General features: G+C 49.6%; 6 protein-coding genes across 7 annotated transcripts; 3 read left to right on the top strand and 3 right to left on the bottom strand.

The window, feature by feature from the left end:
• Positions 1-5171: 5171 nt before the first annotated feature.
• Positions 5172-7970, top strand: PV10_08424 (uncharacterized protein; the record flags this gene model as incomplete). Its single annotated transcript, XM_016373442.1, has 2 exons — positions 5172-5374; positions 5423-7970. 2 exons carry the CDS (start codon positions 5172-5174, stop codon positions 7968-7970), a joined length of 2751 nt encoding a protein of 916 aa, XP_016220353.1.
• A 1958-nt stretch (positions 7971-9928) lies between these two features.
• Positions 9929-10837, top strand: PV10_08425 (uncharacterized protein; the record flags this gene model as incomplete). Its single annotated transcript, XM_016373443.1, has 3 exons — positions 9929-10325; positions 10404-10609; positions 10721-10837. The coding sequence occupies 3 exons, from the start codon at positions 9929-9931 to the stop codon at positions 10835-10837; spliced, it is 720 nt and encodes a 239-aa protein (XP_016220354.1).
• Positions 10838-11809: 972 nt separating this feature from the next.
• Positions 11810-16417, top strand: PV10_08426 (uncharacterized protein; the record flags this gene model as incomplete). The annotated part of the gene is made up of 6 exons (XM_016373444.1): positions 11810-12935; positions 12986-13805; positions 13851-14099; positions 14156-14665; positions 14731-15593; positions 15660-16417. 6 exons carry the CDS (start codon positions 11810-11812, stop codon positions 16415-16417), a joined length of 4326 nt encoding a protein of 1441 aa, XP_016220355.1.
• Positions 16418-17485: 1068 nt separating this feature from the next.
• PV10_08427 (uncharacterized protein) lies at positions 17486-19715 on the bottom strand (the record flags this gene model as incomplete). The annotated part of the gene is made up of 3 exons (XM_016373445.1): positions 17486-18883; positions 18942-19467; positions 19564-19715. The coding sequence occupies 3 exons, from the start codon at positions 19713-19715 to the stop codon at positions 17486-17488; spliced, it is 2076 nt and encodes a 691-aa protein (XP_016220356.1).
• A 2526-nt stretch (positions 19716-22241) lies between these two features.
• PV10_08428 lies at positions 22242-25057 on the bottom strand. Of its 2 annotated transcripts, XM_016373447.1 has the most exons (3): positions 23172-25057; positions 22804-23127; positions 22242-22759 (listed from the first exon to the last, which is right to left on the bottom strand). In XM_016373447.1, exons 1-2 carry the CDS (start codon positions 24820-24822, stop codon positions 23117-23119), a joined length of 1662 nt encoding a protein of 553 aa, XP_016220358.1. In that variant the 5' UTR covers positions 24823-25057; the 3' UTR covers positions 22242-22759; positions 22804-23116. The 2 variants fall into 2 exon arrangements, with proteins under 2 accessions (XP_016220358.1, XP_016220357.1); XM_016373446.1 differs by having other exon boundaries at positions 22804-25057.
• A 242-nt stretch (positions 25058-25299) lies between these two features.
• Positions 25300-26360, bottom strand: PV10_08429 (uncharacterized protein). The gene has a single exon (XM_016373448.1). The coding sequence runs from the start codon at positions 26302-26304 to the stop codon at positions 25309-25311; it is 996 nt and encodes a 331-aa protein (XP_016220359.1). The 5' UTR covers positions 26305-26360; the 3' UTR covers positions 25300-25308.
• Positions 26361-26464: the final 104 nt, after the last annotated feature.

Here is a 26464-nt window from a genome sequence, read left to right on the forward strand (position 1 = left end):
CACGACCCGAGTTGGTATCAGTGCCAAAGGAGGCTATCAGGCAGAATTTCACTACTATCTGGTTGGTTTGGACATTGAACAAAAGGCAGAATGGACCGAGCGACAAATTCGAAAATCAATGGGAAAGAATGCGGAAAAGTTCTCTCTTTTGAAATTCACAACAAACGGTTCATGTCCCGATAATCCTAAAAACCAAGACGTCGCAACAGTCGACTTCAGAATCTTTGTCCAGACAAAGCACAAGGACCTTGTGATCATGGACAAGGTCGATGTACCTGGGTTCAACCGCTGGTGCATGGAAAACTTCCTCCAAAGCTGCCCTGGAGCTTCCATCGAGAATGACTTGAGACAGTCGTCCGGCAAAGAATATCTTGAGTACTGGGCGGCGCTCTTACCCCAATCCGAAGTTGCTCATAGTGTTCAACTGCCATGGAACGGTCAATCAATCCCCGTCCCACCTGCTGACAACCTCAAAGACTACGGCAAGTTCTGGGACACCCGGCAATGGAGCTACGAAACCAAAAACCCTGTTGACCTCTCAAAATTTGGGCCAACTACCAGAGGTCCCTTGGGATGGGTTGTACTAGGACGATCAGGAGACAAGGCGTCTGACGCGAATGTTGGACTGTTCGTACGAAGAGAAGACGAATGGGATTGGCTGCGGACACTACTTACAATTCCAAAGATGAAGGAGCTCCTAGGATCTGAGTACAACGGCAAAGATGTGGACCGCTTCGAGATTCCAGGACTTAGGGCTGTACATTTCTTGCTACATGACCATCTTGATCGTAGCTGGGGAGCGAGCAGCACCTACGACACTCTGGGGAAGAATGTTTGCGAGTATATCAGAGCGAAATGGGTGGACATTCCAAATGTTTTCTTGAGAAGAGGCAAGGTATGAAAATAGAACATAGCGCAACGCATTACAATTCGAAGAGCATCATGGACCAGAATCCTGTCAATTTTGCTGCGTGTGTTGGAGTACCGGTCAGCGTTGACGTTGTGACACTGACCATTCGTCAGCACGGAAGGCTTCTCCTGAGCATTACTCAGGGCAATGTGCCCAGGCCAGAAGAACAAAGCAGGGGTCCCGTGCAGTGCGTGTCCAAACGTCCAATAAATCCAGATCATCTTACCCGAGGTCCAGTCCCGCCTCCATGGTGGGCGCAGAGATGCGGAGTTGAGGGATAGACTTTCTTTAGCTTGCATAGAAGGTTTGGGTCTAATGACTCAGTGGATGCATTAACCCGATGAACCCTTGTGCATCACGAGTCAAGGAACCTGGAGAAATATTGGCCAACGACATGTGCTTAAGAGATTCAAAACCGCGTTCGCGTACGCGGGGTGTGGAGGTGGGAAAGTATTCTGCAACAATTGTCCAAAAAAAGAACATTTGCACAAGATGGGCTCTACCGGAAGAACCATGAAAGCAGGACAATGGGACCCCAAGCTCAATAAAGCTGTTGTCAACATTGTTCCCGTTCCTGAGCCTGGTGAGAATCAGATCTTGGTCAAACTTACTTCAGCCTCGCTGTGTCACTCCGACATCATCTCAATCGAACGACCGGGCCTTGAGGAACCTTTCACTCCAGGACATGAGGGCGTTGGTTTGATTGAGCAGATCCACCCATCTGCTGAAGGAAAGGGATTCAAGAACGGGGACGCCATTGGGTTTTTATATATCATCGGCTGTTGCTTCGAATGTGAAGGCTGCCACGTTCACAATTTGCAGTGCCAAAATGGCCAGCCTGAGATCCAAGGGTTTACACAACCTGGCTTCTTTGCGGAATATGCAGTGGTTGACTACCGCAATGCGATTCTACTGCCCAAGAAGTGGAGCCTCCAAACTAGCTGTGTCTTCTTCTGCGCTGGTATTACCTGTGAGTTGCATTTTCTTGTTATTTGTATAGTATCCCTTACTCACGGATTTAAAGCTTTCCATGCTGTCGACTCCTGCGACCTGAAACCTGGTCAGTGGTTTGCGGCCATCGGGGCTGGCGGGCTAGGCCAGATTGCAACCCAGTATGCGAAGGCAATGGGTTTCAAGGTGGTAGCAGTCGATATCAACGACTCGACTTTGGAAGTCTGCAAATCTCAGGGCGCAGATGCAGTTTTCAACTCCAAGACTGATCCCGACTATGTGCAAAAGATCAAGGATTTGACAAAGGGCGGTGCCCATGCGGCTGCAGTCTTCAGTAATGCTCAGATTGCGTATACTAATGCACCAAATATCATCAGAGTCGGTGGAACTATGATGATCATTGGCCTTGCACCCAAGGATCTCCAAGTGTCGACGATGGACATGGCTCTCGGAAGATATAAGATCAAGAGTGAAAGTACCAGCATTCCCCAGAGGATGAAGAAGGCTGTTGATTTCTCAGCAGAGCATGACATTGCTCCTGAAGTCCAACTCCGGAAACTGGAGGAGCTGGATGACATGATTAAGGAAATGCGAGCCGGCACTGCAACCAAGAGAATGGCTGTAGTTTTCTAGGTCTAGCCCTTTAGGCTATACTATCAAAATTATATGATTTAAGATTTTGATGTTCAGAGATGACTTTTCAGCAAATGTGCTTCCATGTCACCGTATCTATCTAGTATGTCATATTGATCATGATTGTCTTTGGTTCGGTGAAGGCCTGAAGAGCTGCCTTTCCACACTCTCGTCCCAAGCCACTCTGCTTGCTACCACCGAAAGGAGCAGTCAAGAACGTCAAGCTGACACAGTTGATGCCGACCATGCCGGAATCAAACTCACTTGCCACTCTCAGGGCCTTGTTAATATCCTGTGTAAACACACCAGCCATTAAACCATACTCAGTGCTGTTGGCCTTTTCGATGACTTCTTCTTCAGTCTTGAATTTGTTCAAAATCGATACAGGGCCAAAGATTTCTTGCGAGAAGATTTCCTTGTCGGGTGTGACATCCTCAAACACTGTTGGTTGAACGTAAAAGCCCTTGTCCCCTACTCGCTTCCCTCCAGTCAGAAGTTTGCCTTGAGTTGCTCCTCGCTCGATGAAGCCAGTGACACGCTTGAACTGTGCTTCATCTACCAGAGGGCCCATGAGAGTGTCTTCCTTTTCAGGATCTCCAATGGATTTGGCTCTCTCTTCCAAGGCCGCCTTGTACTTTTGCACAAACTCATCGTAAATTCCTTCTTGGACATAAACTCGAGTGGCGGCAAAACACACTTGGCCAGTATTGGTTGCAAGGGCATTGACAGCCCAAGTAACGGCATTTTCGAGATTAGCATCGTCAAAGATGGCTGCAGGGGACTTTCCGCCTAATTCCAAGGTAACTCGCTTCAAGTTCGAATTGGCAGCCATCTGTTGGATCTTCTTGCCAGTAGGGATAGAGCCAGTGAAGCTGACCTTGCGAATTCTCATGTGGCTGGCGATAAGGGCTCCAGTGCTTCCATCACCGGACAGAACCTGGAAGACACCTGGAGGGAACCCCGCCTCCTTGATCAAAGGTCCAAGTGCGAGTGCGGCGAAGGGGGTCTTTTCTGAGGGCTTAAGAATAAAGCAGTTTCCTGTGGCCAAAGCGGGCGCGGCTTTGAGACCGACTGTGCCCAATGGTCCATTCCACGGGACGATGCCAGCAGTCACACCAAGAGGCTCATTTCGAGTGATTTGCATGAATCCATTCTCTTGTGGGATAGCTTCGCCGACGAACTTGTCGATCCATCCAGCGTTGTATCTAAAAGCCTACTTAATTAGCCTTTGGGAGCGCTGCTGAGGTTGGGATCATTACCTCTGCCGCAAGGGCGACTTCAAACTTGCCAAATGCACCATATGGGGCCCCAAGAGTGACTCTGGTAAGTTCTGCCAATGCCTCCACGTGTTGCTCCAACAAGGCTGCAAATTTTACCAAAATATCTCGACGAGCATTTGCGCTCAGCTTCTTCCATTTTGGAAACGCTTTTTCTGCTGCGTCGACAGCAGCATCGACATCTGCTTGGTCACAGATCGGCACGTCATCTGCGACTAGGCTGTTGTCTTTAGGGTTGTAGACAGATAGATTCTTGCTCCCTTGAGAATGGACATATTCGTTGTTGATGAAGATTTGCTTGGGCAGGTTCTTCGCAGAGAACTCGAAGGTCGCGCCGTTGCTCACACCATTAGTTGCGCCCATCTTGAAGATTAGTTTTGAGTCCCGTGTGACAATGCTGATCTAGTTCTGTCTCCTCGCTTTTCTCAACCTGCGCCCGTGATCCAAACTAAACAAGAGATATACATTCTACGCAAACTCGGTGTTTTGTTCCGCAGAAACTCATGTTCAAACCCAATGGACTTGCTTGGGTGGCCCGCAGTGACTCGTGTAGTCCACATGGTCGGTTATGATTTTCCGGGCTGGTCCCCAGACCTCGTGTGGGGACACCCAAGGGGTACCTAGGGAAGTGAGGAGACTCCAGGACCCGAGGAATCCAGGAATCCACACCCCAACGCCCTAGGGCGACCTACGTGTCGAACTTGTTGCAGACCAAAAGACGGGAGGCGTTGAGTCACTACTGCATAATAGCCATGGTCGATGAACGGACATGGCACACCCTGTGACCTATATGCCTGTCGCAGATCACAGAAACTTCACAGTTGGAAGGTTCCTGTCGCCATTTAAGCCTCCGTGGGTCGGAGTCGTTCGAGCAAATTCGTTAGCTATTCCAGCCACTGCTTACATTCTAGGCGTCAAAAGGTCCCCAGAAAGTTTGTTACCGTGGGGCCCCTCGAGCTCCATCGGCCCTCAAGCGGGCGGCCAAGGATGCTTTACGGGGTCCCCACCGCCTGTGCTGGCCATTCATAGATGCTCAATCTTGACTTCTACCGTAATGCATGTGAGTGCTGTCTTTGTTTTTGGGGTTTCAAGGGTCCCGTGGCCTGCAAGGCGCCAATCTATCGAGGTCGGCTCAGAAGCGCCCTTTTTTGCCTCCCCCTCCTCGTGGTGGTCCCATCCCTACTCTGACAGTCTTTTCGACCTTGAAGCTTTGGGACTCTTTTCCATCTTCTGCCTAAAGATTGCATTCATTTTCCTACCTTCGGATCCTCATCCAGAGACTCATTTTTGCTTGCACGTTCTGAGACGTGGGATGCGATCTCTGCATACCTTTCTATCCAAGTGGATCCCTTGACAATTGTAACCAGATTGCTTCACGATTCAACCAATAGACTGGCACCATGACCACAACCATGGCACAGGCAAACATGCTGCCATCGGCCAGCGACAAATCACAGAAGCCCAGACATCGAGCTTCAGTAGCTTGTACAGCATGTCGCGAACGTAGAACAAGATGCGTCATATTTCCAGGTCAGTCGGAGTGCACACAGTGTCGATCCAACGGTGGTGAATGTATAGTCAATTTCGACGATGAACGAAGAAAGTGAGTATTTTGCATCATCGTTGCTAAGCATGTTGTTGATTAATTCAGACCAAACTCTCGCGCATACATCAATAGCCTGAACGAGAGAATTGCGGCACTTGAATCGGCGCTCAAGGACAAAGAAAAGGAAAAAGAGCAAATCGAAGATTCGAACGCAACCTCTCAAGCCCAATCAACACGAAATCCCTCCCATAGTCCCGTGCTAATCACGAATTCATTCCGCCATGAGATCGACCCAAAGCTCATGGAGATGTCAGAACATCACGAAGCCGTCATCACCGACTCAGACGCCACCGATGGCTACTCACCACCAAGCAACCTTTCGAGTCACGAGAACGAGAGTATGGTTAGCAAACTCCTGTCTACAAGAGGCCACCTGAGCTTTGACCAATTAAGTGGACGACTTCGATACTTTGGTCCAATCGCAAATTGTCATGTTCATTCCCATCTCCAACAAAATGAACAGATGCATCGACAGGCCCTGGAACAACAGCGGCGAACACAGAGGCTCATCAATAGCATCTCCAAAGACACCCACGACTATCTGATGAACCTATTTTGGCAGTATTATAATTCCGTCATCCATGTCATCCACCAAGCCGCCTTTGAACATGGACAAGAACACGGTGGTCCGTTCTACTCAGGTTTCCTCCATGTTTGCATCCTGGCCATGGGTTATCGATACGCAGACAAAACGCGTCCTGACATTATGAAGATCTCGATCGGCAATAAAGAAAGCACGATTCATAAAGAGGCAAAGTTCATGCTCGACTATGAGATTGAGCAACCTGGAGGGACCACGTCTATCCCGGCGCTGTTGTTGCTTGGTGACCTTGAATGCGGAGTCGGACGAGATAACGTTGGGTGGCTTTATGCAGGCATGGCCAACCGTTTGTGCTTCGACATCGGTCTTCATCTTGACCGGAGCAACTCTGGTCTGTCGGAACGAGATCTCGAAATTGGACGGATGACTCTTCTTGCCTGCGTCATCTACGATAAGTACTGGGCACTGTTCTTGGGTCGGCCCACCAATATCAAAACATCTGATCTGGAAACATATAATCTATCACAACAACTTGAACGACTGGGCAAATGCCTACCAGCGGGGCCTGAGAAGAGCCTCGAAACACAAATCTACGAATCCCTTATTGATCTCATGGAAATCGCCGGCAAAATCACCGAGATTATGGACCAAGCTGCGCGACTTGATGACCGAGTCAACCCCAACCACCACGTCTTTGTTCGAATGGCCAATCTCAACCGAGAACTTGAGATATGGTATACCCGGCTACCTAAAAATTTACAATGGACCCCACAGAACGTTCAATCCGCTCCGTTTTCATTTTTCCTCCTTCACCAGCAGTATCACGTGGCAATGATCCTCCTCCATCGGCCATTTGCTCGATATGACGAAATCCAGCCAGTCGCAGATGGCAATATGGAGGACTATGAGCCTCAACCTAATATCCACATGTCGTCGATGTCACGATCGATATGTACACAACATGCAGTTCGGGTGGCAAGAATCTTCTGGCAACATCGGCAGAGATTTGACACTCGACACATCTTCGTCACGGGGATGCAGCACGCTGGGACGGCAGCGATTGCTCTGATTGCGGCGCTCGCGTCTCTCAAGGACACCTCCTCCCGAGACGCTAATATGCATTACCTCGAATGTTTAGCAGCTGCTCTTCAAGACATGTCGGAGACGTTCCAGCCCGCAGAGCTCATGTCAACTGTGCTGCAAGCGGTGATCCTGGAGCTGAGAGCGTCACTACCTCAACCAAAACAAGCCAAGATAATACCAGCTCGACGGGAAAGCACCGCTAACGACGATGAGTCGGAGCGGTTCATGCCCAGTAAGAGACACCAATCGTTCCGCAACAGCCCACCTCGGACGATGAGCCATGGTTTCATCCCTACGCCTCAAGTGACGGCGCCAGCTGAAATTAGTGAGCTGGAACAGCAACAACAGCAACCTCTCATAGACACATCGACCCGTGAGGCGAGTGAAGTCCGGCTGGCCAACGCAACGTCGATGGATGGTTTCGTAGTGGTGACGCCACGCGCGGAACCGGTCAACATTGAAGGGGCATGGCCGACACTAACGACCGACACATCAGCACTGGACTATCCCATGTTCACCAATTCGAACCGACCACAGTTCCACGCCATGTCGACGACACCACACCGGTCGGCGTGGATGGGCGCCGAAACTCCAGCTGTCTCTCCCCCCGCTGGCGGTAACCCATATATGTTCCAGTCGAATTTCGGACGTTCATCGAACGATCGCCTCCAGGACGATCTAGCCGCCAACACCAGCCTAGATTTCCTCACCTTGTTAGGCACCGACCGCACTGACTTCTCCACCTTGACGGGCAATCATGACGATTTTGCTCTGTTACCCACCCCGACTCCGACACCAGTCGCTTCCTATCCGACAAAACCTCTCGACGGTACTAAAGATCGTCCGTTCACTTCCTCCTCCGCCACAGGCTCCACCAACCGCCAGCAGGATGGCTCTGCCGCTCGAACCATGGCCGGGCTCGACGATCTGTGGAATCAAATGAAGGGAACGAATAACAAAATGAGATGAAACGAACATATGATATAGAAATGTAAATCCTGGCGTTGGAGGGTATAAGGGTTGTGACGGAACGTTTAGTCGGTTGACGATATACCCTGGTGACCCTGTCATTGAATTCATTTTTTCTTCAGTTCAACTCTTTTTCTTGAAAGTTCCATCTTTCCATCAGTCTTTCTTCCTCTCCCCATCTTCCTACGGTATTATTTTAGCAGCCCGCATTCTGTCAAAGACACCTCCCCAAGCCTGTTTGGTAGATCTCTCTTCACTGAATCCCGTGGAATACATTTTCGTCATGTCATACTGACGGTCAAAGTCGAACTGAGTGAGGAGGAAATACTCGAACCCTTTGAATGTACGGTCTGAATCCGCGATTCCCTTCTTCAGACCGTGCTTTTGTTCCAATTTTGTCCAAGTGTCAAAATTTTGCTTAATATAACTGCGAACTTCACGGTCGTTTGGATCTGCTGGCGGTGTTCCTTTGAGACCGAAATACTCGCACAGGACGGGCCACTTGGTGCTCCAGGACTCTGGTTTCCTGGCGTCTGCCACGTTAAACCCCTGTCCTTTCTGGTCCGCCGGCAGGTTGAGTGACAGGTATAGTGTCTGTCGAGCGATCATGTCGCTGGAGCTATCGTTGCTTTGTGCTACCCAACTTTTGGATGTGCCTGGAAATGGACATTCTGCGCCTGCTCCCTCAACCTCGCGATATAAAGATAGGTAGACACCAAGTGCGGTTCCAAGAGAATAGAAGTTCTGGTTTGGCACGAATCCGATGATGATGTCCGGCCGTGTGTCGCACCAACTCCATTTCTTTCCCTTGGAGTATTCACTCATCCAATCGAGTTGGGGATGGTAGAACAGCATGTCGTGATATGGTGCTTTTAACCGTGGTAGCGACTCGGATAAAGGAACGGGCATATAGTCCGATGGATGGTTTTCCAGGAGATGGCAACCATACATTTTAGCTCCCGTTTGCAAGACCACGAATTCCAGAGCTGGCGAAAGGTGGTCTATTGCCATCGTGGATCGTTTCCACATGTTGACTGCATCTTCGAGTTCTTGTTGCATGTCGGTATTGGCTTTGTATGCTGCAGGATCATGTCAGAGTTGATTCTCAGGTTAGTCGACGGTGTCAATACTGTACCTAAGTAGTAAACATGTGTGACTTGATTTGCTGTCGGTAATTTCTTCTTCAGTTCTGCCTCAAGCTCCTCCTGACTCCCTCTGAGAAGATCTACACCCGAAACAATACTCAACCTTGAATCATCAGGCCAGAAAGAGTCTTTCTGGGACAGTGGACGGTTTGTCAATGCATAGACACGGTCCCAAGTTCCCTTTTCGGGATAGTCATTCAGAATCTCATTGACAAAGGACCAGCCTGAGACACCGCTAGCACCGAAGACCACTGCTGTCTTTCCCATCTTTGCCTTTTCTCTACAATCTTGTTGTTTGCAGAGACAGGTGGAGGCAAGGAGCAGATGATCAAGTATACGCCACAGGGAATGCAGTCTCCCAAACGGATATAGATGTGAAAGAATTCTGATTTGGACCAGTGTTTCGAGTTTAATAGATGCAGGTACTGGTAATCCGTCAATTTATGACCATGCAGCATATGCTTCGTCAAAGATCTGCATGACAATTAAAGGATGCATCCCCACTTTTGGGTCCCCGGAATATGATAGCCGTTCCCAGGCATGTTGGTAATTGAAACCCCACAGATGTCTTGTCGTGGAGACAGCGTTCAACTTGGATTTGGCGGCATTGTGGGCTTGCAAATATTAGGTTCTGTACCTGATCGGGGGTTAGGTGGTACAGATCCTACAAGAGTACGATCCTACAGGAGTGACACAAGAGACGTTGAGGTTCATTGTAGTCACCTTCAGCCCATCCTCACCACTGATCAGATCAACCGCATTGGTAGTCAAAGAGAGAGAGAACATATCAACTGATAGATATCATCGTTCACCATGAGTGCCACCACGCAAACCACGGAAGCTAGAGGGCCTGGCTTGTTATATGTTAATTCGAAAATCACGGACCCCGATAAATTCTCTGCATCGGTGTTTAGACAATGGTACGAGAAAGTGCACATCCCTGATATTTTCAAGACGTCAGGTATAAAGTCAGCATACCGGTATTTCACGACCAGTAATAGCAGCACGCCGGTTGATCGACCATACCTAGCATTATATCCCCTAAAGGAAGTCGGATTTCTGCAGACAGATGAATTCAAGGCGATCCCTGTTCACAGTGACCTAGTACCGACCCCGACGAAATGTATTTTTGACGTTGCGGACTTCGACACCAGGTACTACGCCAATGTGGATAAAGTAGAAATTGGAAACGACGCCAATAGTAATGATGGTACGTGTTCTCAACCGACTTCTATCGTCTGTCACATGTCTGAATGACTGACCAATATGGTCTTACTCTCACCGATAGATCCTCAACCATACCTCACAACTGTTCAATTCGATGCCCCCGTCGAGCTACGCGACGCAGATTCTAAGGAGGTCAGTTCATGGTATCTCGACAACAACAAGCAAGGCGCCAGGCGGGTGCGAGTGTACCGACTTTATTTCGGGCGGCAGAATCGTAATGCACAGGAACATAACAACATAGCGACACCGCCCGCATTCTTGGCTGTGGTGAGTCTCTATCCTCCCCTCTGGCAATCTTCTTATGGAGCTTCTGTCTTGAGGATTCTCGTCTTCATGTTTGCTAGATACAGACTAACACGGCCTCGGGCCGGGGTGTAGCATGAATTTCCATCAGAGGATGCGGCAAATGCGTTTGTGGGGAACGTCAACGTCAAGCAGACGAGGTCTGGATTCAAACTTCTCAAAGCTTTTGGCAATACCAAGCACAATTTCTGATATTTCTGTCTATCTGGTAACGTGGTCATGTGGCCTACCAAGACAATTATGTACCGTGCTGCGCTCCGGAGATGATCCAGGGTGGTGATCTACTTAAAGGAGCAAAAAATCCTGAACTGAGAGTGACTTTCTTGCTGGGTCGTCGTATATCTGTTCACCGACGGATAAATCAGCAAGATCAGGCAGATTGAATTGACGTTTATCGACAGACTCGACACTTTAGCAGAAACCAATGAAAATCACGTGTGGCATTTTCGTGCGAGGAAAAGTCTATTTAATTCGGCCGTACGTACCAAAGGCGCAGCGCTAAGACCTCTTCAAACCAGTAGATCAACAACATTGATTACTGAACAGCTTAGAGAACTACGAGATCTGTTACATTCCATCTTCTAATCAGTCCGTGGGTCCTGGTTTTGTTACGAACGATGCAGGGGCTCAGAACTTGGTGCGAGCTACCTTCCATCTTCTCGAGATTGAGGCTCGGGGCTGGGCCCAATGATGAAGAAATCGTCATGGATAATACCCCTGCTCGTCATCAGCCTCGTTGTAACGAAATGCAGCTGGCGCCTCTCTACAGAATAAAATACAGCCCCGGCTCAATAGTTAAGCCGTGCAAATCAACTGCCACCCCTTCCCGCTCCACCAGGTCCACCAGGCCAGGCAGGCAGACCCTCTAACCGAGACATGTTGGACCACAGTCACGGACCTCATTCATGCCGATACTCGTGGCCCTTACACTCAATGATCATGTCTTGGTCAAGATCGAGCAGGTTTGAGATTGCGGACAAAAGAGGCCCCGATCATGATTTGAAGGGCTGACAAAAAAGGAGTCTCAGACTTTTGTTAAACTCTAAGTGTTAAGTGTGTTGTCCTAGCTGGCCTACATAAGTGTATGCATCTGTGTCTTGCCCTAATGGAGGGTGTCGACCCTCGTGTCGTGATCATAGAAGTCACAAGAAGCTCTCGACAACCATGACTGCCTCGCCGCTGACTGAGAAAGAACTCAGCCAAGACAATCAGAGCAAGAGCGAACTCCATGAGTTCACACGAGATCAAGTTCGCAGTGACCCCAGCAGATCATACAGCCATGGCAGCGAAGGAGGGTCTGCGATATCTAGAATCCACAGCCATCTGAGTCGAAGGCAAACTCAACCCATTGAGTCCGACTCAGAAGACGAGGTCGACTGGCGCGCCGACCCAGTGTTGGGGTCCTCAACCCCAGTTGACCGAAGCCTGGGCCTGACATGGAAGAATTTGACGATCACAGGAGCCGCCGCAGGTGGAACGATCAACGAAAATGTGTCCTCCCAGTTTTTCCCACCATTCTTGAGGAAAACCAAGTTCGCGACCATGTCAGATAAAAAGATCATCCACAACAGCTCAGGTTGCGTGAAGCCAGGTGAGATGATGTTGGTCCTTGGACGTCCCGGCGCAGGTTGTACATCGCTTTTGAAAGTACTAGGCAATCGAACCAAGGGCTTCAAGGGGATTGAGGGCCAGGTCATGTATGGATCACTTAGTAGTGAACAAGCGACGCAATACCGCGGTCAAATTGTGATGGACGAAGACGAGAGTACCTTTTTCCCAACGCTTACCGCTCAAGAAACGATCGATTTCGCTACGCGTCTCAATATGGCGCATGATACTCCGGATGGCTTTAGCTCGCCAGAGCAGGCGCGACGCGCCACTGCAGAATTTCTCTTCCGCATGCTTAATATTTCTCATACCAAAGACACCAAAGTTGGCAACGAATACATCCGCGGAGTATCTGGAGGCGAGAGAAAGCGGATTGGAATCCTGGAGGCAATAGCTGCTCAAGGTAGTATATATCTCTGGGACAACTCCACAAGGGGACTGGATGCAAGCACAGCACTATTATATGTCAAATCAATCAGGAAGCTCACGGATTTGTTTGGCCTCACGACGATTGTCACTCTCTATCAGGCTGGCAACGGCATCTATGACCTGTTCGACAAGATTCTGGTGCTCGAAAATGGTGAGCAGATCTACTATGGACCAAGGGAACCGGCGAGGCCATTCTTCGAGGATCTTGGCTTCATTTGTGCCGACGGTGCCAACGTTGCAGACTTTTTGACAGGTACATTACTCTATCTCATGTTCTTGGAACTGTTCCAGACTAATACTGAGCAGGAGTCACTGTGCCGACAGAGCGACGCATTCGTTCTGGCTACGAGTCTCGATTCCCGAAAACTGGTGCGGAGATTCGCGAGCAGTATGAAGACTCTGTCATCAAGAAGAATATGGATGCTGAACTAGACTATCCGGAAACGGAGACAACAAAGGAACGTACGGCGAATTTCACCAACATGGTTCAGCGCAAGAAACACCCAGGCTTATTGGCGAAACGAGCTCCTTATACCGTCAATTTCTGGTCCCAGCTGAAAGCAAGTATTATCCGTCAGGTTCAGATTCTCAAAGGTAATAAAACGGTTCTGTTCGTCAAGCAGGGCACGAACATCATTCAAGCACTATCAGTTGGCGCACTGTTCTACAATGCGCCAGACAATTCAACAGGTACTTTCCTTCGCAACGGCGCTCTCTTTACAGCCATTGTGTTCAATGTCTTTCTGGCTCAATCTGAGGTTACTGATTCATTCGTTGGTCGCTCTGTTCTGACCAAGCATCGGAGTCTGGCATATCATCACCCTGCAGCGTGGTGTTTGGCACAGATCATTACCGACATCCCTATCGTGCTCATCCAAATTACAGCTTTCTCTCTTCCGGTTTACTTTATGGTGGGCCTAACCAATGCCGCTGATGCATTCTTCAGATTCTGGTTCATCCTCATCTCGGTGACATTCTGCCTAACAGCTTTCTTCCGCGCTGTTGGCGCTGGTTTCAAAACATTTAACGACGCAAGCAAGATCTCTGGTGTTGCTGTCCTGGCGCTACTGTTGTACAGCGGATTCATGGTCCCCAAACCTGACATGAAACCTTGGTTTGTCTGGTGAGGTTCAGTCGCTTCTGCGCTTTACGCAGCTAACCATTGTAGGATCTATTGGATCGACCCAATTGCATATACATTGAATGCAATGCTTTCGAATGAGATGTACGGCAAAGTCATCAACTGTGCAGGGCCAAATCTGGTGCCCAACGGACCAGGATATAATTCAGTAGAAAACCAAGCATGTACAGGTGTCCTTGGCGCAACGCCTGGACAAGTCACTGTTTCCGGAGAGCAATTTCTATCAGCTCTCAGATACGACCACTCACACCTGTGGAGAAATGTCGGCATCGTTTGGTGAGTTCCGCCTCTGGTTGATCGATATCGGAAAACTGATTGATATGCTTTTTCAGGGTTTGGTGGGCATTTTTCGTCTTCCTGACGATTCTTGGTACCTCTGCGTGGCAAAGCGTCTCGTCGCAGAACGGAGTGCTCGCGGTTCCTCGAGAACTTGCAAAGAACGCGCGACTCCCCACGGATGACGAAGAATCACAAAACACTGGCTCTGCATCAACACCTGGGAGCAGTTCATCTGACGGCACTCTCGATGCAAAGAAGATCAATGAACGACTGAATGAGAACAAAGCTATCTTTACATGGAAGAACCTCAACTACACAGTTTCGACCCCAAGTGGCCCTCGGCAATTGCTTGACGACATTCATGGATGGGTCAAACCCGGTCAGCTAGGAGCTCTCATGGGCTCTTCTGGTGCTGGTAAAACTACTCTCATGGATGTGCTTGCTCAACGGAAAACCGACGGGACAATCCATGGAGCGATTCTAGTGGATGGTGCACCGCTTCCGCTCAACTTCCAACGATCCGCTGGTTACTGTGAACAGCTCGATGTCCATGAACCGCTTGCGTAAGTTCTCGATCCACCTAACTTTCATCCTTGTTTCATAAGAGCTGACGATGAGGATACCGTAGTACTGTGAGAGAAGCGCTGGAGTTCTCTGCACTCCTCCGGCAGCCGCGTTCTATACCAAGAGAAGAGAAATTGGCATATGTCGACGTTATCATTGATCTACTCGAGATGCACGATATTGAGAATTGTCTAGTCGGCTACGTTGGCGGTGCAGGGCTTTCCGTCGAGCAGCGTAAACGTCTGACCATTGGTGTTGAGCTTGTCGCTAAGCCTAGTATTCTAACATTCCTTGACGAACCTACGTCTGGTCTTGATGGTCAGGCAGCTTACAACATCATTCGGTTCCTCAAAAAGCTGGCAGCCGCAGGCCAGGCTATTCTCGTCACTATTCATCAGCCCAGTGCCCAACTCTTCTACGAGTTTGACACACTACTTCTTCTTGCTAAAGGCGGCCGAACAGTTTACTTTGGAGAAATCGGAGACCATGGTGCTACTTTGAAGGCGTACTTTGCCCGCCATAATGCACCCTGCCCACCTGGTAAAAACCCCGCCGAGCACATGATCGATATTGTCTCTACGAGGAAGAAGGATTGGCACCAAGTATGGCTCCAGTCGCCTGAATATGATTCCATGCTGTCCGAGCTTGACAGTATGGTTAGCAGGACCAAAGAACACCATCCCCAGACCAGTACTGACGATGAGGAGTTTGCTACGAATCTCTGGGTCCAGATCAAGCTTGTTACCATGCGGATGACGAAATCAATCTACCGAAACCCTGAATACGTCGACAATAAATTCGCATTGCACATCATCACTGGTCTCTTCTCCGGATTTACCTTCTGGCAGATTGGTAATAGTGTCAGCGATCTCAACCTGCGCATGTTCGCCATTTTCCAGTTCATCTTTGTTGCGCCAGGTGTCATTAGTAAGTTCAGCACAAGCACCTTTCCTCGGATGAAGGTATATCCAGAGTAACTAACGCGAATTATAGATCAACTACAACCTCTGTTCATCGAGAGACGTGACCTGTATGACGTGCGAGAAAAGAAGTCAAGGATGTACAGCTGGAAAGCCTTTGTGACAGGGCTGATCATCTCGGAAATGCCTTACCTCGTCATCTGCGCGGCGCTGTACTTCTTCACCTTCTACTACACGGCCGGCTTCTCAAGCGCATCCAGCAAAGCGGCGCCAACTTTCTTAATGATGTTGCTCTACGAGTTCCTATACACGGGCATCGGGCAATTCATCGCCGCGTACGCGCCAAACGCCACCGCCGCCGCACTCGCCAACCCGGTCTTCACCTTCACTATGGTTGGCTACTGCGGCGTCTTCGTCCCCTACGAGCAGATCGTCGACGGCCTCCGCTACTGGCTCTACTGGATCAACCCTTTCACCTACCTGATGGGCGGCCTCCTCGTGTTCCCCAACTGGGACATTGTCATCGAGTGCAGCGAGAAAGAACTGGCCATCTTTGACCCGCCCGCCAACCAGACCTGCGCCCAGTATCTCGAGGACTACATGACGACGCCCTTTGGCATGGCCAGCAACCTGCTCAACCCGGACGCGCAGAATGGCTGCCAAGTCTGTCAGTATCAGTCTGGCAGCGACTGGCTGAGGTCGCTCAACACCAAGGAGTACTACTACGGCTGGCGAGATATCGGGATCGTCGCGATTTTCGTCTGCTCCAGTTACGCGCTGGTGTACTTGATGATGAAGTTGCGCACCAAGAAGAGCAAGAAGGCTGAGTAGGCCTACACCTGCTGAGGTCCCCAAACCGACCTTGTTTGATTGTTTGTATTACCTAGGTACCTACTTACTGGCGAGTTGCATGGATTGGAGAAGGGGCTAGATTACATACATAGATGCTAGATAGTAGTTTTCGTAAAGCTGAAATGGCCATGACGAACATTGTAAAGTTGACTCGGTTTCGGTCAAGCCGCTAGCCATGGGGCGTGTCAGGTTATCGGTAATTCCCTACGATGATAGACTTCCATTTAATTTCCGGTGAGGCATGAACGACTGGCCGGTGTCTTGAGATTCACAAGATAGATTTTACACAGGAAGATTATTAGCTCAAAATTCTTCCCATCTTCTGACATACGAGTACCCAGTTACCACCCTGCGGAAGAATCGATGATGCGAGTTAGATGCCCACCCGCTATCTCCGATGAAGTTGGGTGGCATTTGGGCCGGTTCCGCAAAGGAAATAAGGTACCGGAAGTCGCCATCTTTCCACTACTTATCACTGGTCATAGAATGAGAAAGTTCCACCTTTCTAACAAGGTAAATGCCATGACTTGGCCAAGACGCCGTTTACAGAACGTGGGAAGGTTACTGGTGAAATGGAGTATTATTAAGAATTCAGCAGCTGACCTCGAGTCGTTATGTATCGTATACTTAGAGTTATGATGAATGCCAATATATTGTATGTCTAATGTTCGTTATATTGGAGTAAGCGATTGCCTTTTACCTCCTGTGGCTGTCCGGCCTCATGGCATGGTTCCCACACTTGTTCTCCAGGCCGCTACTTTTCTTTCCAGAAACCACACAGAACGGCATCAGAGGTCCGTGGACAGCTTGTGCCATGTTAGCGAGGACAAACTCATCGAGAGTCATCGGTCTCTTTTCTTCGCTCAGTAGTCCCAATGAGTCCTCAATCGACGTGAACTGTCCAAGGTACATCTCATCGATGATGGTTCATAGAATACGTCATGTTATTCGTGTCCCAATATATGAGTATGATAATTTCATTTCCATTTGCGTTTACTGCATCAATATATACGTTACATAGATAGATACCTGAGAACTATCTAAAAATCAAATGGGAATCATAATTCCGGGCGTCGGATGTGTCAACTCATTACTGGCCTCCTCCTCCCCATCTCGCTCACGAGACCCAGCCTGAGGAGACAATGCCCGGTCCGAGCGGATAGCCATGTTAAAGATCTCCTCGATGGTCATGACATCCTTTCCTGCGTCAGCATCGCCACTGGTATTTAGGCCAGCATCGTCATCCATTTCATGATCAGCGTCAGCATTGGAGATGATAATATCGTCATTCTTGACATATGAACTATGATCACCAAAAGACAACAGCGAATCCGCTGGTGACTGAAGACCACTGAGGTTGTTATTGTTCGGTAAAATAAACCCACTGGAGTGGATCAAAGTATCGACCGGATCAGTAGCATCACCGGCATGGGACACAGTAGATGATGGAAGGGGGATATCCAAAGCCTTGATTTTCGCCTCGAGATGGGCCAACGCCACAGCGACAGCCGTGCCTCGAGGGGTTGATTTGATGAGGGCACAGAGACATTTAATGGCTGGATTGAGGACCAGACTAGGAGCGGCGTGTAGACGTCTCCAATCAGCGAGGGCGATGAATCGATTTATGGCATTGTACACCAGACCCATTCCCAGCGTGGGCGGGAAACACGTCGACGACGTCTGATACAAGATGCGAGCAATTTCCAGGAGTCGTTCTGTGTCATTCTCCATCTGTGATCGGACGGCCAAATCGACGTATGACGAGTATGTGCCGGCGAGGTGGTGTTGAAGCAAGGCATTCGACGCGGATAGATACAGCATGGACAATAATCCAGAGTGATAGGCCAGGATATGTGAGTCGGTCCGAGGACTGAATTGCGTGTCTTTGTTTAGTCGAGATAGCCATCCTCGGAGTTGGTTTTCATATAGCACCGAAATGCGTTCCATTCTGCCTGTGGTGTTGGTGGAAATGGATTCGTTCAATTGGCTGGCTAGGCTTAAGATGTGGGCTAGGTGTGTGGCTAGTTCGGCTCGTCGTACAGACATGAGCATTAGTTTTCGATGGATGTCTTGATCGACGACGATGCTGGCGTCGGGTAATAATTCCTTTAGGTGGGTGGGAAAGTCGGTGATGTCGAAACAGTCTTCCGTCAGAGCGGGCATGTCGGGACTGACGTCCTGGAAATGTCTGGGAGTGCCTAGTTCCAGGCGTAAAGTGTTGTCGCGAAGAAACATGGACCACCATAGTCGTTTGCATAGCTTGGCTCGTTGCCCTCTCAAGCCGGTATACACGGATGGACGGTCCAGGCCAAGACGTTGAGCGGTGAGATGGCTTTGGGCCAGCCAGACGGTGCTGGTCTTGGAACATTGATGGTTGATGGATAGAAGAAGGGTGGCTTGTGACAATACCAAAAGGTCGTTCTCGGTGTCGAGATCATGGAGTATCTATGACGAGTTATGATTGTGTGACAAATACCTGGTACCTCTGTAGAGGGAGACGTACCTTTGCTCTCTGGAAGAAGACGTTCTGAGCATCGGAGCGGGAAGCATAACCAAACCGTTGGAATGTCCCGTCAGGAACATGTGAAGCACCAGCGTAGATGATACATTGGAATAGTAGAGGACTGATCTTTGGACCTTCACGGTCAAAAACCCCGTCGAGGATTGTCGACAAGTCTAGATAAGGAAGTTGAGGGTGGATCCAATTGCAGTAGCTGGTTAATAGAGGGACTAGCAGTCGTCTGTCGGGAATCTTGAATGCACCCTTTTGGCGGAGAAAGGCCAGGTTATCGCTGGGGACGTGGGTCATTCTCAAACATGGCCACGAAGGATCCAATTGAGTAGCACCATCTGTTATTTCATCCAGTGACGCCGGAGTTGGAATACTCCTGGCTTCCGGTTCCGGTAGTGGCTTGTTATCGTCGTCCGAATCATGAGAATGCGACGGCGAGGAAGTATGAGATTCAGCGACATGAACACTTTCAGTGATTGACCCAGAACATTTCTTGCAATGATTTTTCAATTGTTTTCTAGAGAATTGGTGGTGGTGGTTAGCCATGGACACAGACAGACAGCATAATGCAAAAACCCCCGCCAAATCCCGCGTCCGGAGTTGAACCACTTACTTGCGACGGTTATTCCCCGCGGCCTGGCATACTATGTTATTGAATCGACAGTTGGAACATGGTGAGCCGTATGTCTCTAGATCACATCTGACCTTGCGAGAGCGACAGGTAATGCAAGCCCGTGTGGAGCGCTTCCATTTGGTGGGAGCCATGCTGAGATGAATTCATGTATGGGTGGAAGAGTGACAACTATGGCATGTCATAAGTAATCTGGGTATATCTTCATTAGAGGGATAATCTAACAACTAATTAGACATCTTAGCGGGAATCTTGTGTTGGTGGTTTGAACCGGACCTCGGGGCTGGTATGCTCGGGCCGCATTCGCAAGGAGATAGTGATGACTGTCCCCTGAACGAGGTGGCCGAGATAAGTGTTTACCTTTCCGTCGAGCGAGATGAAAGGTACAGTCAGGAAAGATTTACAAACATATTAATTAGGCACCTATATAATAAGCATTGTTCCCCCATTTCCCAATACCATCCATGGACATGTTTCTCCCTTTAATTGATGCATGTTTCTAAGTAGGCTTGAGGGCGAGTGTGTCCCTCTCTCCTCGTCCTTAGTAGCAGATAGATTGATCGGTCTAAAATTTTAATGGTAGACGTAGATGTACCCCCGTGGAGAATCAAACCTTCTTCGTACAAACCCAATAGTAAGTCCGATGAGATGGGCGAATCGCCCGCTATCTGGAGTTCCGGGCGTGTGAGACTCCCGCTTTGCACATCTACGGGATCATAGTTCCTGACTCAACTTCCGTGATTCCGAAACGGTTTCGCTTCAGTGCACGAGTCAGTCATTTGGCACGACCTCGGGAATTCTGACTCACGAGATCTGGGGTATATTGATGGAGGAGGGTTCCAATATTTAAACTCATCCAGACGATACCCGCCTAGCTTGGAAATGGCTCGTGGCTGGAACCCACCCTGCCCCAGGCCTGGGGGAGGGGTTCCAGTTCCTCGTAGATGACTCAAGGACCATGTAAATACAATGCACGATTGATAGTTGAGAGAATTGACTTGATTGAATACCTTATTCGCTCACAGTACGAATATCTAGTCAGAAAAACAATGTCCAAAGTTGCGCTAATTACTGGAGGAGGTATTGTGACCCTTGTAGTCTCTGTCTTCCTAATCCCCCGCAAAAAGTCCCTCAGCTGACCAAGGCTTCTCTTCTCCAGCCTCGGGGTTAGGATTGGCCACGGCCAAAGCCTTCGCCAAAGATGGGTGGAAAGTGGCCATTGTCGATTTCAATGAAGCCAGCGGTCAACAAGCCGCGCAGGAACTGAATGGCAACTTTTACAAGACCAATGTCACTGACTATGACAATCTTGCCAATACATTCGCCCAGGTGTATCAAGACCACGGCCGGTTGGACATGGGTGGGTAGAATTCCTTGCTTGCAATCCCTCAAAGACACCAACCTTCGATGGACTTGTTGCTGACCAAAACCCATAATGTCATTGCAGTCTTTGCCAACGCAGGAATTGTCGAAAAGGTTGATTTTTACAAACGACACGAGTCGGACGCCAAGGGATTACCGCCTAAACTGGACACTCTGGTGCTGGACATCAACATCACCTCTGTGGTGACGACGGCGTATCTGGCGGTGCATTTCTTTCGGAAGAATGCCACTCCAGGCGGTGCGTTGGTCATGACGGCCTCCACTGGAGGGCTGTACCCAACTCCATACCTCCCCATGTATGCGGCGGCCAAACATGGTGTGGTAGGGCTGACTCGGTCGGTTGCCGGGTTGTTTGCCAAAGAAGGCATCCGCGTCAATTGTATTTGTCCGGGAGCCGTCCGCACCAATCTCATCTCCAAAGCCGAATGGGATCGTTTCCCACAACAAGGCTTTGTTCCCATTGAGAGTGTGGTCAAGGTGGTGCAAATGCTGACCAATGACCAGTCGTTGAGTGGTAAGGCGGTCGAGCTGATCCGCGACCAGTGGAAGTTTCGAGAAGCTCCCGAGTTTGAGGATGAGGATATGAAAAAGGTCATGACCATGTCCGAGGTTCCGTTCGAGGGTCAGAATTGAGGTGCTGTTACTTGACCATAGAGGAGTTCAATGGTCTGAATATGCTGTCTCTCACACACTTTCTGATGATGACCGGCTGGACGATTGTTGTGCATGGTCCATGTCCTCTCGGGCCTTCATCGCCGCTTTTCGATGCGCCGGACTCCATTTGGATGTCTCACCTGCATATTGCAGTCGGGCAGCAACATCCATGTTAGTGGTGCCGGTCTTAAGAGTGTCGAGTGTGTAGACGGGGCCAAAGACGGGGTCGAATTCCTCGAGGACCATCTGGAGGCCGTTTTTCCGCAACTGCTGGTTGAAAGTCTTTGTGTGCTTCATAGTGTCGTCTGCAATGAGCATGCCCTCAGCAATTTCCGGACATCCTAGATGCATCATATATACTTATAGTGCGATAGGTTGATGCTAGGGCAGCTGCCACCTCACGTGACCGGTAGAGTGTCCGCCGTGCAAATCCGAGTTAGCGCCGAGCCACTGAAGAGTTTTCTTTTTGTCTCAACCAACGACGCCGTCGAATCACGCGCTTCCAAAACCAGGCTGAGTGAGTAAAAGAAAAGAACCGATTCATCTACCACCTCATCTACATGACGCATCCCGCGGTTCCGAGCCGGAGGGCCAGGGGACCAGATGTAGCCAAGAACAGGGTCTCTGTACACAGTGTGACACTCATCAACCAACCCTGTTGTTTGCTGTGATTATGCTCCATCCGACAAGTCCGATTTTTGGATGTGGAATCTTGTCTGGGCGGTGTGTAAATCAGAACAGCCTTGGTCTATCGGTGATATTTCGTCATTCATCTCGCGTGTGTGTATCTGTCACAAAATAACATGTACGTGATCTTCTATAATCGAATGTTGGCTCCGAGGCCTTTTCCTTGATACCAGATCTGTTCATTCCATTCCCCAATTCTCACTCCGACATCTGCACTGGCATCCAACTTGAGAGTACCTCCAAGGGCATCTCGAATCGTGCCCAAAGCGTTTCCTCCCCACTCTACCGGGAGCTTAGGTGTGGTATTCTCACCCTCTTCAATGGCGAATGGATATTTCCATGTGATGGTGCCCACCTCGGTGTCGTTGTAAAATGCCGATGCCGCAATGCTCGTGATAAACAGGGCAAATGGTGAGACCAAGACAAATGTGGCCGTCGAGGAGAGCAGATGCATCTGATCCGTCAGTGGGGTGATTCAAACTCGGGACAAACTCATACCGTTGTCTCTTTTAAGAAATGACGGCCAAACAACTTGGGTGTGGGGATGGTCAAGGATAAGCCGATATCCGGTACACCGGGGATCGAATTGGCGTGAGTTTGTACTGTCAATGTCGTATTATATCCCGAAACGAATTGAGACAACCATTCTCGGCCAACGCTGCTCACTTCCCATGCTGCTTGGGCAACAACCTCGTTGGGTCCTGGGACAATGTTTGCTGAGACCCATGCGTAGCCCACGCGGGTTTCATTCACGACCAAACTCACGTTGCAGTAGGGGATAGTGGCCGAGTACTCGGTGGGATTTGTAACATTAACCGTTGCCTGTAGAGTTAATGCATGTTCGGATGTTTCAACGATTTCCATACCCTTTATTTCCGGCATCTTGAACCCTCCTCCTCCCAGTGGCGCCACAAAGATCTGACCCTCCGCTGGGATGTTGCGCACCACAAATTCGCCCAGAGCAGTCAGAGTATTCACGTCTACCACGGCGTGCACCGAGAGGGCAACTCCGTCTCCAAACAATAATTCCTGTACCACCTTGGTAAAGACGGACTCGTCTTCAATAATAAGCGGGGCCTCTTGGACGATGGACTGGACCAAAAGGTCTCGACCGACCTTGGTGGCATTGGCCTTTTGCCACTTCGATAAGTCGAGATTGCCCAATAGCTTACCCTTGTAAAACACTTGGGCATCCGCTCGTACCTCGTTGACATCCAGGTTGACCTCCATATCTGCGGGCATGCCCACCAGGACTTTGACAACAGCCGATATTTTGGGATACTTTTCACTGCCTGGGTCAGGGAGCGAGAAATGAGTGTCGGTCAAGGAGAAATTCTTGATGAGGTTGTCAAATGGATGGCCAGGAAGGGAAAAGGGGAGTGTGGTTTCCTTGAGTAAGTTCCCAATCCAATCGGGGGTGTCGGGATCTTGATTTCCTCCGCGAATATAAACAGTTGTGTCACGACCAGCCAGGTAGTCAGCAACCAGACTATCGAGGGGGGAAGATTTGGACCCAGGGCAGGCTGAAGTGAGCGAATTTGGAAGCTGTGAAACGAGCGCAGTAACCTTGGCAGTGACATTCTGTTCAGGCTTGACGTGTATGACCTCGGTGGAAGCGGTGGCAAACAAGAGATAGTCATCCTCGCAGTCTGGTAAGAGAATCTCGAAAGCGAAGGGAGGGACGTCGAAATTGACAGGATATTCATTCTTTGCCGTCACAGCAGCCATAGCCTTCAATCCATCTGGATGACCGGGCAAGCCATACTCGGCAAATCGAAGATTTTGAATGTCGAATGCAGGAATGGTTGGGACGTCACCGCCGGAGAATTGGAGGAACTGGGTGAGGGTCTGTTGGCCCAACTTGATGAGGCCACTCTGGACTGAAACCTGTGCAATCGCTTTGACTGAAATTTCTTGAATCTTGTGGTCGAGAAAATCTTTTGCCAGTTGTCTGATGCCTTCAACGTCACCCGGCTCGAGATCGGTATAGAAGTCAATGTAGTTGTAATGTTGGTTTCGGACATTGACTTTGATGGGAGGGATGATGGCTGAGCCTAGCAATACATTGTCGTAGTCGGGAAGGTAGACTTTGACGGACGATTCATCACTCTCGACCTCTCTAGCAATCCATGTTCCGAGTCTTCCCAAGTCTCTTGTCGCTTTATTGTGAACCTTGGAGGCGTCCAAGTAGAAAGTGCCCTGGACCCTCGCCTTGATTCCCAAGGCTGTGAAAGAGTCAACGGACAGTTTTGTTGGCTCAAAGACCAGACCTTCTTTGGCATATTCTTGGATGGCCGAGGGGAGGGTCAGGCCGAAACAGATGAGCGCAACAGAGAGACAGAGGGCCGTCAGGGCAATGATTGTGGGCCATTTTTCTGTCCGCTTGTGAGAGCTGGAGTCGAGAGATTCATTGACAGAAGCGGGTCGATTTGAAGTGGCATCCTCGGACCGTTGTAGGAGAGGAGTGGTTTCGGAAGACTGGGGAAAGGTCTTGGGAGAGGAGGGGGAGGAGGACATGTTGAGCAGCGCAATCGAGGCGCACTGATGGTGAGATTTAGATCATTGGGACGATGTGAAGGTAGCAACCTTGAGGATAGGTGTGTTTTGGTGGTTTAAAAAGAAGGATTGTGTCGATTTACAGCATTTTGGTGAGATGAAGATGGCGTGGATGTGACATGATGACGAGGATGGAGATTGAAACGCATCATCACCCATGGAAGGCAGCCACGGTCTTGGCTTGGGAGTGAAGCCGAGGGAGCTGACGTTGGAGGTTAGAAGGTCTACGGAGTAGACACTGGTGGCTAACCCACCAATGCAGGTACAATCGCAAGGGCCTTTAGGGTGCAGCTACGGCCTAGTGGCAATCGAAATGATGATCAGGCGCCCAAACCACAGGGAATCACGGGCGCTCTTATAAACTATGATACCCCACGCTTAACTGGAAGCTAGAGCCTACAACATCCGCTCAATGCCTAATGGAGGTTTCCATCGTCAACACATTTGTCATTCTGTACTATCTATTTGACGCCTCAATTGTGCAATCTGCCCTGGAGATATCTTGCAACAGCCTCCTGCTATCATGCCCCTCCAGCGAGCTCTTGTTCTGACCTGGCGAACAATGTCAATCATCTGCTCATCCCACGGTGGTTGTGCTGAGCCATCTCCTATCCATTGTTGTGTCACTGTGTCATACACCTTGTCCCCTGCGCCATCCGGGTAGACAACCAGACAAGGCAATGCCAATCCCTGACTCTGTGCTGCATCTTCGAATCTCTCTATCAAACCTGCGACTTTGTAGATCTTTGTGCAATTGATGCCGATTGCGAACGGTGGCCTGGTCCCACCCAACATGGCCTTGACCAAACTCGTTATCTCAGTCCCATCAGGCAACCTCTCGTCTTGGTTGGGAAAGACACAAGATATCCAATACTTCTTTTGTTGAATTGGCTCCATCACTCGTCGTACAGCCACGACTTCATCCAGTCTAGGCAGAGTTTCAAACGCCACAAGATCGACATTATTCCACTCTTCACTGGCCTGGAAGATGTTTAGACGATCTCGATGGAACTGGACTAGGTCTTGCTCCTTCATGCTACCATATTCCCCACTGTACTCTGTGCTCGGTACCATACTGGCCCCGTACGCACCGAGCGATAGTGCAACCAGACCATGGCGTCCTTGGAATGCTTGTCGAGCGATCTTGACCGCCGAGACCATGTACCTGGATCCCTCGTCTCTCGAGATCCCATTGTCTGACCCCAGTTTGGTATTTTCGAACCCCTTTAAACTCGCCTGATATGTTGCCGTCAAAATGATTTCCGCACCAGCATTGGCAAAGTCTCGCTGGACTGTCTGAAGGACGTTGGTGTTTTCGACAAGGAGATGTGAAGACCACAATGGAGTTTTCGAGGAGAATTTGATAGCATGTTCGTCTTCCAGCGTGGTTCCAAGGCCACCATCTAACAAGAGCACCTGGTCTGGTTTCAGATCATGTGCCATGATTGCCTCGACCTGTATGTCAGATATCGTCTCGGTCGCTGCATAGAAGATTGTTGATTGACAGCTGTCTGAAGAATCACTTTGACTATTTCGAAGCGTCCATTTTTACAAACCTTGCTCTGGAGGCGTCAAGGCACGTGATTTGCCTCAACCCCATCCA

The sequence above is a fragment of the Exophiala mesophila genome (assembly GCF_000836275.1).
Source record: "Exophiala mesophila strain CBS 40295 unplaced genomic scaffold supercont1.6, whole genome shotgun sequence".
Lineage (NCBI taxonomy): Eukaryota > Fungi > Ascomycota > Eurotiomycetes > Chaetothyriales > Herpotrichiellaceae > Exophiala > Exophiala mesophila.